At 45.8% G+C, this 12,841-nt stretch overlaps 1 protein-coding gene across 15 annotated transcripts in view; it reads right to left on the bottom strand.

Moving 5' to 3' along the window:
- Positions 1-12,841, bottom strand: part of LOC101159565 (serine/threonine-protein kinase BRSK2) — a 129,525-nt gene that overhangs the window by 21,379 nt on the left and 95,305 nt on the right. For 9 of the 15 annotated variants that reach the window (XM_078944936.1, XM_078944937.1, XM_078944942.1 and 6 more), the window contains exons 9-13: positions 9,621-9,652; positions 6,626-6,790; positions 6,452-6,549; positions 5,327-5,477; positions 4,016-4,075 (exon numbers count right to left, since the gene is read on the bottom strand). In XM_078944936.1, the coding sequence (XP_078801062.1) occupies positions 4,016-4,075; positions 5,327-5,477; positions 6,452-6,549; positions 6,626-6,790; positions 9,621-9,652 (506 nt within the window). The remainder of the gene's footprint in view (positions 1-4,015; positions 4,076-5,326; positions 5,478-6,451; positions 6,550-6,625; positions 6,791-9,620; positions 9,653-12,841) is intronic. The other 6 variants (XM_078944938.1, XM_078944940.1, XM_078944945.1 and 3 more) reach the window with 1 other exon arrangement.

Here is a 12,841-nt window from a genome sequence, read left to right as displayed (position 1 = left end):
GGCGAACACGCGGCTCTCGAGCCGCATGCGGCTCTTGGCCAATGAGCGTGCGGCTCTTTGCGTCTCATCATATTTTCTATATACTTTGCCTCATTTCGTAATTTTTTCCCTCTTAAACCACACTCAAACCATCAGAGGGTATTACAAATAAATAATAATAAAAGTGATTTGGCAGTGTTTGTGTTTGATGCTGCTCCCGACACATACGTGAGCGCCAATCATTTGCGCGGGTTACGTCCAATGTCGGAACACATAGATAAAGATTTGATGTGCGTGCAGACTGTTATCCTCATGGTCTAAATGGTGAAATTCAGAGTATAAAGACAAACACAGGATGTTTCTGGAAGAACGGGAAGATTCTTGCTTTTTACTGAACAGAATGAAAACTCACGATGTTTATTATTATTATGAGCTTTTAGAAGCAGTAACATTGGTCATGGCAGAAAAGAACAAAACGGATCCAGGAGAAAATTAAAAACTTCCTGATCATCTGACACAAATTGTCTCCTTTATGAACAAGTTGAAGCTTTTCAAAGCGCACCTTCAAAACAACAATCCTCCCACTTTCCTTCTTTGCAGAGCTCACAGCAGGAAGCTGCAATCCAAATGACTAAAGCGCAGAACGTGACGCTGCTTGCGCAACCGAACGGAAACGACTGCAGATCACTTTTCTCATGGATCCTTTAATGCAGAGACTGACTGATGAGATCCCCGCTTGTCACTGATGAGGCAGCGAGAGAACCGGACATGATTGAGCTGAAATCTCTTTGAAAGACGGCGCTGTTATAATTTGGAGAACAGACATCGGTCCGTTCTGACCGACACTCACGTAAAGGAGCTGATCTTAGAGGCTACAACTGGCCCGGGGCTTAGCCCCGCCTTCAGCCCCTAAGACTCATGGGAAATGGGGAATTTTCTGTGTAAAACCATGAGCCAGGTAGCTGTTAGGAGAATTAAGATGCATGTCGTTTGGCTAAATTAGTGTGAGCAAGAAGGAGGGGGTGTGATTTACGCTGCCAGTTGAAGTTTAACTCAGCACTTGCTGGATCACTACTTTTAAATATGAACTGACTCATTGCAATGTATTAATATTTAATAAATTATTTGCTTTTGGTACAAATGTCAGTCATTCAATTTTAAATTAAAAAACATATAGAAGCAAGATATTCTAATGAAGGTCAAAATTAATATAAGTTGCACACAACTGAAATGTAATGTATTTAATGTGTTTATTGTGAATTTGAATGACTCAGACACCAGAAGGATGCTCTGTCCAGATGTTTGTGTATTTGTTGGTGTAAGTATCATTGAAAGAGGAATGTTGATACACAAAGAATTACCAGTTAAATGCTGTTGGATAAACGATGAAATATTCAGTCTTATCATCATAAATCTGAATTCAGAGGAGTCACATTCTCACCAGCATCAACCTTACTGCCCGTCACCGAGTAGTTGTTTGTCAGAGAGAGGCAGAGAAAAGAGTGAGATGAAGAGAGAGAGAGAGTGTGTGTATGAAATGAGAGAGAGGTGCCTGTGTGTGTGGAGGGGGTATCTGACCTCTAGGGTAGACTCTGTGTTAACTCTGGCTAAGCTGCATTGATGTGTGTATTGAGGGTGGACACTTTCCTTGAAATAAACACATCTACAATACTGCTGTTCTGTTGTAGGGAGAGGAGTGTGTTATGGACAATAATACAGCTTCAATTGCACGTGTGTGTGTGTGCGTGCGCGCGCGTGTGCGTGCTGGCAGGTCAGTGTGTGGTGTGGCTCTTTGACTATCACAGTGAAAAAATTCTGCTCTTGGTGTCAAACTTGTTCACCACCCCTGCACTACATGGTTCCTGAGCTTAGCTGTGTCTGCAGCTCACTGCCCCCCTCCCCCTCCCAAGGGATGGGTCAAATGTGGAGAACAAACTCCACACCTCCAGGAGTGTGACGACTGATGGGGCTTTAACTCTAAGTGAAGAAGCATTTATTATGACGGCTCCAATAAAGATGGATGGAGACTTTCCACACTGTCCTCCAGCTTACAGCCACCATTAACCAGCAACTCATCAACTGTGACCCGATCCAGTCCAGGAATGAAGAACCTAAAGGTTGTGGGTGTTTGTCTGCAGCAGACTTCATTTTATGCCTCTCCCGAATGACATGATGAGGCTGATTACAGGCTGCTGAGAGAGACTGGACGCCTAATTTCCATCCCCCGTTTGCGCACCATCTGCATTCCTGCCAATTAAGTTATGCTAATCTCCATTCAGACGGCACATTCAAACACGGACCCCTTCTCTTTTTTACCTGCTGTGAGGCCACACACACAGGCTGGTTGCTCCTCTCCACGCCTCACAGAGACTTTACTCCAACGGCACGCTCTGAACTCACCTGCAGCACGACCAGCTGGTCGGTAAAATGTGACGGCCATTAAAAACAAAAAGGTCAAAAGAAACAGGTTTAGGTGAGGAAAAGAAGGGTTTGATCCTGGCTTCACTGAGAGACGCATGAAATCCTCATCAGATTGTCCTTGAAAATCTTAATGGTGACGATTCATGGAAACAGGATAAAGCGGAAGATACAGACAAACAAAGCGAAACTGGCAACAGGCAAAAATGGAGCCCAAAAAACCTGATCATGTCATTCAAATGTCTGTCAACAAGGTAAAGATTGAGCCAAAAGCACCAAAAGAAAGGTTCAAAACCCCACTCTGATCCTCTTTTGGGCCGCTTTAAAAGCCAGCTCAGACATGGATCTAGTCATCTAAAAGTGGACGCATCAGAATGGAGCAGAGCGGCGAGACGGCGGCCCACCCAGCGTCCTTTCCTGTAACAAATCCAGGATGTTTTCATCTGCTCCTGATTCACAATGATTTGAATACAAAAACAGACAGAAATGCAGCTTTGATGAGCTTCTTTTTCTTCATGCATGTCCTCCATCATCAGGAAAAAGACACAAGAACATGTTTAAACTCCCATCGTCATTTGGCCCTGGAGGCAGGTCTCACGGGAAATCAAGCTAAAGTTTCTGCTCTAAGAAGGTAATGATTCATAAAGAGGAAAGATGTTCAAAGGTCCTGGAGAGAGCGTCCTTAAGCTTAGATCTGAGCATTAAGGCCCGTTCACACCGGGACGAATTAACGCCTCGTGACTAAACAAAGGGCACCAATGAGAGCGTGCACACCAACGCGAAAAAAACGCCACGCGCCAAAGCGTCAAAAAAAAAAAAAAGCCTCGGGTTCGTTTTTTTTTTTTGACGCCTCGCATCGAAATCTATTCGACCAATGAGAATGGCGCTTTTGCACACGTGTCTGGAGCTTCTGAAGTTACACTAAAACACAACTTGGGGGCGCTCAAACACAAAACTGCCATGCTGAACACACATACCAGCGAAGAAGATGGACGCCGAGTAGCGTCTACACTGCCGCATAGAAATAATGACGGACATTCTAAAATATCCCCGAACCAAGCACCAGTTGGAGCTACTGATGCTTGAAATATTCATGTTTTCTTTGTATTATTCTGACAAGCGCGTAAATACTTGCTCTCTTCTTCTGAGTGAAAAGCGACTTTAAGAAGCGTAAAGTTGCAAAGCGCCACCTTGTGTACAGGAGTATTTCTGTTTACATTAAGCGCCATCTAATGTCAGGGAATGAAATTGCATGTTCGCTCGGCTCATCGTCAGCGAAAATCGCCTGGGTGCGAACACAAAAAAGGTGGCGAAAAACGCCTGGCTAATATTCGTCCCGGTGTGTACGGGCCTTTAGAGTGCTGTCCTCCATACATTTAAGACCATAAACAAAGACAAAAACCTTCATGGAGGAAGAAGAGCCGCAGTACTCTCATGTGAAACAGACGTTTTCCTGCATTTCCAAAAAGCCAGAGATCGTCAGAGAGAAACAGCTGATTTCTGGATATTTCATGTCAAATGCTGAAACGCTCTTCACTGAACACAAACAGAGACTGACAGCAAAAGAAAGCAAAATGCAGGACAACACATGGACGGAAAGAGGCGGGGCAGACAGTACCTTTCCTCCTTGCTGCAGTTAGCGTTTGTGATATCCAAGCTTTTACTGAAAACAGATTTGCTACAGAAGGGGGCAGACAGAAAATGAAGAGACAGAAAGGCGGTCATAAAAGGGGACATCCTGAATTCTAGCATGCAATGCAAAGACGCAAAAACCAAAAAGCATGGATCACCTCAGAGAGCAGAGGTGGGAGCATGCACAGGAAGCACAGACGCTCAGTCAGAGGCACGTCCACGGCTCATGCTGGAGCCACACATGCTGGTTGAGTCTGCGGCAGCGTTTCAGGGCTGCAGCTCGACTCTGCAGACCGGCCGCCAGCATGCGGACCCCATCCAACTCAAGCACACACAGAGTTTTTCTCCAAACAAACTCAATCCCAGCCATGAACTTCTCTTCTCAACAGTATATCAGTGAAACATTCATGAAAAGAATCAAACGTACACACACATACAGTAGAGGATTTGGATGTGCCGAGTAGAAATTGCTTTTCTTCGGCCCCAAACCTAATGTCAAATTTCCCAGCGCCACCTAGTGGAGTCTTAGAGAACTGTCCCTTACTTTTCAATATTTGTTGGCATCTGCACAAAGACAACACTCGTCTTCACGTGCTCTCTCAGCATTCTGCCTCTCTCTATTGATGATTTAGGTTTCTGAAAATCCAACTGTGCGTTCTGTGGATGCCAGTTCTTGATGTGAAGATCTTTAGAGTTGGGACCGCAGCAACTTTCAGTCACAACTTGTGTGACAAAATGTGTGGCAAAAAAGCTAAACCTTGACTGTTCTGACTCTGAATCCCCCCGGGGGAGGACCCAGGACAGGCTGGAGAGCCCCCGCCCCTCGGCTGGCCTAGGAACGTCTTTGCATTAATCCGTGGGATTTCTAAAGCATCCCAACATGAAACCTCCAGCTTGTTTTGGAGCTTCCTGTCCTCTGCCACTGCATGCTCCATGCACGCTCTGCACGGCGCTCCAGCAGCCAGGCCAGCAGCCAGGCCGCTCCCCCAGAACCAGAGGGAGGCCGCTCCTCTTCAGCAGAGCCCATGTGGGACCTCAGGAGGAGCGTGTGGAGCAGAACCAGCAGGCGGAGGACGGTGGCATGTATTTAACTGCAGTTCAGGCGACAGGGAGAGACCCCCAGGACACGGTGGCGCTCGGTCAGGTGAAGGGAGACGGAGCCGGGCAGAACGGTGGGACCCCCACCAATCAAGCTGGTCCCCTTTTTCTGAACTGTGCTTAAATACATCACCAAAAACAAAAAAAAAGCCCTCAAGTTTTACGGCTGACATGCACGCCGGCGTGGGATGGCTCTCACCTCTGACCGTGGGTCGCCATGTCCAGGGCTCTGCGCACCGGGACGGGAGACCCCCCCTCCGTGACGGTCAGCACCTCCATGGACTTCCTCTCCGGTCTGCGTTTGCCGTGCCGGCTCAGCATGGGGGAGTCCACGCGCTTCCTGGGCGGATCTGCAGAGGGGGGAGGAGCGTGGAATGCTGATGTCTGAAATCCGCAGCAGGAGCAACCAGAAGACCCGCTGACGGGACGGAGTTAAGACCCAATCCAACTACGGCAGTGATGTTTCTCAGGTTTACAGCCCCTCCCATCATCTACTGATCTGTTTTAAGGTGTTTTAAATATGATGATGCCGTTTTTAGCCGACATGAAGAAACCCTGAGTCATTTTCTCAGACAAAGTTTCTGCAGAGCGGCACGGAGCAACCCCGCCCACATTTCCCATCACCCATCTGTTTATTTGCTCTTCTGCTGGCTCACAGCCCCCTCACAGTCCCAACCTAACATTAGTGAATGGCGAGGAGCCAAATGCCGGCTCAGGGAGCTTGTGCCCGGCCGATTGTAGCACCTACGTCACAAAAACGGCTTTTTCCAACGCCATTTTTTCATCTGCTCCTGATTGACAACGATTTGAATATAGAAATAATCAGAAATGCAATTTTAAGCTTAATTTTCTTGATACGTGTCCTCCGTTATTAGAAGAACATCTTCCGGGTCTTTAAAATCAATGCCTTATTGCAGAGAAAAGGAAAAATGGTTCACAGCTATTGATAAAGATTTTTCTGAGCTCAACATGAAAAAAAAACCTGCTGACAGGATAAATCTTCTATTTTCTTAAATCCAGACAAACTTAAACCTCAGACTGATGGTGAGAAAAGTCTCAGCAGATCTGCGTTTAGGTCTGCCGTTCACGTCTACAAACATCTCTAAGCCTCAGTTTCCTCCTCAGAAGCTGACCTCAGCATTTTGCTGCTTCTTGTGACGACCATTAAGAACAAAGCGATCAGAGACAGGAGGGCTGCCATCACATCTTTGCAGGCTGTTTTCCTGCCGCCTGCGGCTCATTTAAGCATGAAAATCCAAACAGGACAGAGCCTGAGCACCAGCAGGGGAGGGCTCCGGCTGGAATTCAGCTGGAGTGGACGTACCGATCTCGTTGCGGGGCGGCAGGTTCTGGTCCTCGTGGCTCGGGTATCTCTCCTTCCGGTCCAGTAGCAGGAAGTAGATCATTTTCTCCTGGTTGTGGCTGCAGAGGGGAACAGGTGAGAGGCGGTGAGCCGACTCATGAGGAGGACCCCCTGCCCCTCCTCCCCATCACTCACTCCTCAGACAGCAGGTCTTTGGACAGTTTGTCCTTGTCCCTGAAGCAGCCCAGAGAGTGCATGCTCTCCAGGACGTCCGGGTCGATCTCCTCGGCCGCAGCCAGCATCCTGATGGCCACCTTCCTGGGGGCGGGCTGCTCGGGCTCCGGCTCGTTCTTTCCTCCTCTGCAGAGCAAAAGTCAGACTTCAAAACAAACGCCCCGCCCCGCTGGCGGATCATTCCAGTCCCGCCTTCTGGACCGTCAGTTTAGTGAAGGTAAAGTCAGGAGCGGCAGATGGGTTTGAGGCTGCTTTATTCTTTCAAGGACTTCATGAGATCCAAGCAGATATTTAGGAAATGAAAGTGTTTTTTTTAGGTACTGTTGATGTATATCGTCCACGAATTGGATTAAAATGCCAATAAATTGGATCAAAAGGCAAAATTAATTTGTAGAAAAACTCTTGTGAAGACAGTAAATTACTTATTGAGGATTTCAAACGTTGGTTAGTCTTTGGGCTATTGTTCTCTACATGTCATTTTCAACTCACAAACATTTATGTCTATTTTCATTTCCTGTCTGCCTTTGGACTTGGGTCAGAACTCTTCAGAATTTCTCCAAAACCCACTCAAAGGTTTGGAGTCAAATGAATGCTAATCGAGGCCCAGATCATCAGCCTCTCGCCACCATGCTTGACAGCAGCCCCTTCACAGCCCCTTTACATTTTGGGGGTTTTTATGGGGTCAAATCAGGATCAGTTTAAAGTCAAATAAAAAAGCCTTTTAAACGCTGATTCTATTGATACCAATAGTTCGCGTCGAAAAAAATCCGAAGCATATGAATAATAGACATCTTTCGAAGGAATCAGAGATTTGAATTTGCCGCTAAGAGCGCAGGCTGGAAGTGACCTCGATATGACCTGTGACGTCACGAAAGGCATTGACTTTCGCAGTTCCGCTTCGGACAGCATGTAAACAAAACAGGTAGTCTTCGTTTCTCTCGTGTTTAAATCTGTTAATCATCAACATGCCAAGTCGTTGTGTGGCAGCTGGATGTAGCAATACATCTAGTGAAAGTGTATCTGTGTATAAACTCCCAAAACAAGAAACGCTGCTGAAAAGGGGAAAGTTCAAGAAGGTGGACGGCGAAGGATTTTTCCCTCCAGATCTGCAGGAGAGAAGTCTGCGTTTTTGAAGGAACAAAAACCGGGACACAAACGAAGAATTTTGAACGGAGAGTTGGGAGGAGGATCTTGGCTTCTGAGTCGAGGAAAGGCGGGTGAGCTGGAAGCGAGCGAGCCGTTTTCTGGGTCGGAGAGGACGGCGCTGGAGTCGGGAGCGGAGGCTGCTAAGCTAGTGTGCATCACGATGGATCACATTGAGGCGAAGTAGTCGTGTTTTTCTGTTGTCCTTGGATCCAACTGGAGTATTTCAACGCACTCAATGTTTTGCAAGAGAAGCAACAGGCCTGCAACGTTTTTTTTTCTTTTGCTTTTGAGGTGCCGGTACCGTGAGTAAACTGAACTGTGTGTGTGTGTGTGTGTGTGAACGCGCGCGAGAAAAGGTTTCAAACTGGTTCAAACAGGTAAAACTGATAATGTTCCACAGTTGTTAATGGTATACAGTGATGATGTTAACTAAAGAGTAGTAATATCTGGGAAACTTTTATTTTGTGACATTTATTTTGTAAATTGGGTTGAAAACCAGTGTTTACCTTTGTTTAGATTAGGCCAAAAGGGGACATTTTGAGTATATTTTAGGGTAAGTGGAGTAATTTAATTTTATACATTTTTTACTTAATTGGAGTGGTTTATATTTTTTGTTGGGGTATCAATTTATATTTTATTTACCAAATTATAATTTATTAAACAAAGCTTTTGCAAAATTTGGCTAAATATTGAAAGATCTCTGGAGTCTCTTTATTTTCTTATTAGGAGACACGCTTTGATTTATCAGGTGCACCTTTTCTGGTATCCACCTGGACATTGTTCGAACCCAAGCACCCACCCCCCTACTCTAAACTAACAGGAGGGCTCCACGGGTGCTACATAAAATTGGCAACTAACCATGCCGTGTTCTGGAGTCTAGCCGAATCTTCATGCTGTCTATCGTCATCGGCATCACTAGACCTACTACTTTCTGCTATATCCTCCTCACTTTCGCAAAAGGGTTCGAATCGATACGGTTGCAAAAGTGACTCATCATCATGATAATCTCCGCAACTTTCCTCTTCATCTTTCTGTTCATCTGATGATAAATCGCTAATAGAGACGGTAGCATCACTCTGTGCTTCGCTATCGGTGCTAGCCATGTTGTCTGCCTTTCGTTACGTCACAAACATGGCGGCGCGAAGTCGGCGGAATGCGTGAAGCCGGCGGCCGTCCTCGTTGTTTATATCGCGTTTTTCGCTATTTATTCTTTTTCGAAAAATATTAAAAACAATCGCAACATGAAATAGAGACTATTTACTATATTTTGGCTTATTAAAATAGGCCATGTCACCCACACTTTAAAGTAAATATAAAGCCGATTGTATATCTGAAAAATACACATTTTTAATTAAAACAAAAAAAGTAAACTACAAATAAATATTGAAAGTATGAAGAAAATGTAAATTTAAAACTAAAAAACAAAATCTAAATATTTTACCAAATGAAAAATGATGTTTTTTTAGTAATTGCTCCTGTTCTGCTTCTTCAACTTTTGTTTTTTCGTTTCTGTATCTCCAGTAACTATGAGAGAAAACCCGGGATGACTTTGGATGTTCCATCCACGTTCTCTGGATGTTTTCTTCAGCATCAAGTCCAATTAATAACATCATCCTGCTCTCTGTCACCCAGAAACAGAGCAGTCATTAGAGCTTACAGTCCCATTAGGAGGCGTGAGCGCCGCCGCTGCCGCCGCCGCGCTAATGGACACGCCGCCAAAAACCAAACCTTCAATAGCTGCATTACTAGCATCACTGCAAATCCAGCAGCAGCATTTTTCTGTCATCAACATGAAAGGAGGCGTACTCACAGGTACCACGAGTGCTTCTGGATCTGCTCCAGCTGTGGGGAAAAAGCACAAGAAGGGAGACGTCAAAGCCAAACGTGTGGGATTCTGCACGGAGGAGGACTTCCAACACGTCTGACACCAGTTCTGACGGGTGACCCGACTCAGTGTCAGCTCTGGAGAAAGACTGATCCAAAAACTTCAGAAACATTTACAGCCAGAATCAGTTCTCACACGTGATGGATTTGACAGGAACAGAGGGCTGACGCCGGACTGCTTTTACAGAAAAAAAACGGAACAATAATCTTAAAGAATTATGAAAAGACTGAATTCTTTTTATTATATTAACACAAAAGTGTAAAAAACTGAATTCAGTTTGTGAGAATGACAGACAGCTGTTCTCTGAACAACAGCAGAGTCTGTGATGTGTGTTTGCTTTTGTTTGTGCGTACATGTGGCTGTGTTGTTGATGTTGTCTAAGCTTTAAGTGTTTCATAATGTTCACTCCTCACTATAAACTACCTGAAAGCGTTACTTTGATGCGTTCAAGCATCTCAGAATATTCCTCTAAAAGCCGGCTCTCTGAGCAGCAGCCCCTCCTAATCCACGAATACGAGCGGTTTCTCACAGGAACCGCCCCTTCCAGGAAGAGTCTGTGCTGCCAGCCCCGCCCCCAGGCAAACAGACACGCCCACTTTTGTCAGTGGAGCTAGCGATGATTGGCTAAACGCTTTCCTTTTTTCTATGCACAATAGGAACATCCATCTTTGCAAAAGTTTGGATGTTTTTCGTTTACGTGAAATGCAGACTCGCTGCCGATGTCATGAAATGGGCGACACCCACAAGAAGAGAAAGGCGGAGCCTCAGAGATCGAGTCGTCTTACTTCTGGATAGGAAAAAGAGCTGTGAAAATAACTCATTTTTCATAAAAAATGTGTTTTTTAGTGTGCCAAAGGTAATTTATGATGATATTTATGGATATATTTTACTCTGAAAGGCTTAAGAACAGCAGGATATAGACCCTTTAATGCATGGGCAAACAGAGGCTTCAGTCTCCTCTCCTCCTGACGATTCGGTTAAACTGAACGGTCGTTATTTGACTCTGATGGAAAAAATCACCCAGTTTTTAGTGCTGCTCCACAGTTAGCATGGATCCATTTATTTCACATGAACCCACCCTTAAAACTGTTTTCCTGTCATGAATAAAACATCAAACTGTTTTCTGACTGCTGCTCAATGAAGACTTGTTATTTTCTGCAGTGGAACCGAGACTTTTTTAAGTAAAACCCGTTTTGTTTAAAGTTTAGGATGCAGGAGTAATTTGACTTAAAAACACAGGAAAACTTTTGATCTCCTACTAATGTCTGAGCCTGCAAACAGGACCATCCATCCAACCATACATCCATCCATGCATCCAACCATCCATCCAACCATCCATCTATCCATCCAACCAACATCCAACATCCATCCATCCATCCATCCATCCATCCATCCATCCATCTAACCAACATCTATCCATCCAACCAACATCCAACATCCACCCATCCATCCATCCATCCATCCATCCATCCATCCATCCAACCAACATCAATCCTTCCAACTAACATCCAACCATCCATCTATCCATCCAACCAACATCTATCCATCCAACCAACATACAACCATCCATCCAACCAACATCCAACATCGAACCATCCATCCATCCATCCATCCATCCAACCAACATCCAACATCCATCCATCCATCCATCCAACCAACATCCAACATCCATCCATCCATCCAACCAACATCTATCCATCCAACCAACATCCAACATCCACCCATCCATCCATCCATCCAACCAACATCCATCCATCCATCCATCCATCCATCCATCCATCCATCCATCCATCCATCCATCCATCCATCCAACCAACATCTATCCATCTAACCAACATCCATCCATGCATCCAACCATCCAACCATCCATCTATCCATCCAACCAACATACAACCATCCATCCAAACATCCATCCATCCATCCAACCTTTCATCCATCCATCCAAACATCCATCCATCCATCCAACCTTTCATCCATCCATCCATCCAAACATCCATCCATCCAAGACTGGGTTGCAGCAGTCTAAGCAAAGATGCCAAGACTTCCCTCTTCCCAGGGCCTCCACCCAGTGGGACCCAAAACACCTCCCCAGGGAGGCGTCCAGGAGGCATCGGGACCAGATGCCCAAGCCACCTTAACTGACTCCTGTGGATGTGAAGAAGCAGCGGTTCTACGCCTCCCCCTATCTCTAAGGGAGCACCCAGCCACCCGACAGAGGAAGCTCATTTCAGCCGGTGGTTTCAGGACCTCGTTCTTTCAGTCATGACCCAGAGCTCATGACCATAGGTAAGTATTGGAACGAAGATTGACCGGTAAATTGAGAGCTTTGCTTTCTGGCTCAGTTTTCTATTCACCACAACGGACCGGATAACTGCTCCAATTTGCCTGTCAATCTGACGCTGCAATCTTCCTTCACTCGAGATTGTAGTGAAGGAAGATATTTAAATTCCTCTACCTGGGGCAGGGAAACTCCACCCACCCAGAGAGGACATACAACCTTTCCCTGGCCTCAGACCTAGAGGTGCTGACCCTCAACCCACTTCAAACCGCCCCAATGCACGCTGGAGGTCCTGGCTCCATGACGCCAACAGGACAACATCATCTGCAAAGAGCAGAGAGGAAACCCCCTCTGGCCCCTGGCTACGACTAGAAATTCTGTCCATAAAGATTACGAGCAGAACCGATGATAAAGGGCAGCCCTGCACTGGGAACAGGTCTGCGAACCACGCTCCTAAATCGGTTTCACGTTAAATGTGGCCTTTATTCAAAAATGTAAAACTCTTGGTCCTGTGAAGTCGTAACATTATGATTAGACAGATGAAAAGGGCCATTCACGAAGCCGTTCCTATGACGGAGCAGAGAAAGTGGCGCTCAGATGATCAACATTTGCATCTTTTTGTCTCGTTCCACTGTGGTTGGGGGGGGTGGGGGCGTGAAACGTGTTCCTCTGCAGGATGACAGAGTCTCTCTTTGCAGTATTGATGAGCGGGAAGGCAGGACAGCTGCTTTCATCTCACACCTCAAAGGCGCAGAAACTTCTGCTCCTTCCTGTCATGAACCCTGTTTCATGTCTTCCAAACGCCAGACGCTTCCCGTTGCAGGAGCGGAGCAGCGGATGAAAGCAAAGAGGACCCGGGAAGGCTTTC

The sequence above is a fragment of the Oryzias latipes genome, chromosome 3 (genome assembly GCF_053564925.1).
Source record: "Oryzias latipes strain Hd-rR chromosome 3, Olatipes_Hd-rR_3.1".
NCBI classification, from domain to species: Eukaryota; Metazoa; Chordata; class Actinopteri; order Beloniformes; family Adrianichthyidae; genus Oryzias; species Oryzias latipes.
Note: the sequence above shows the minus strand (reverse complement) of the source record. Positions and strands in the feature narration are given on the sequence as shown.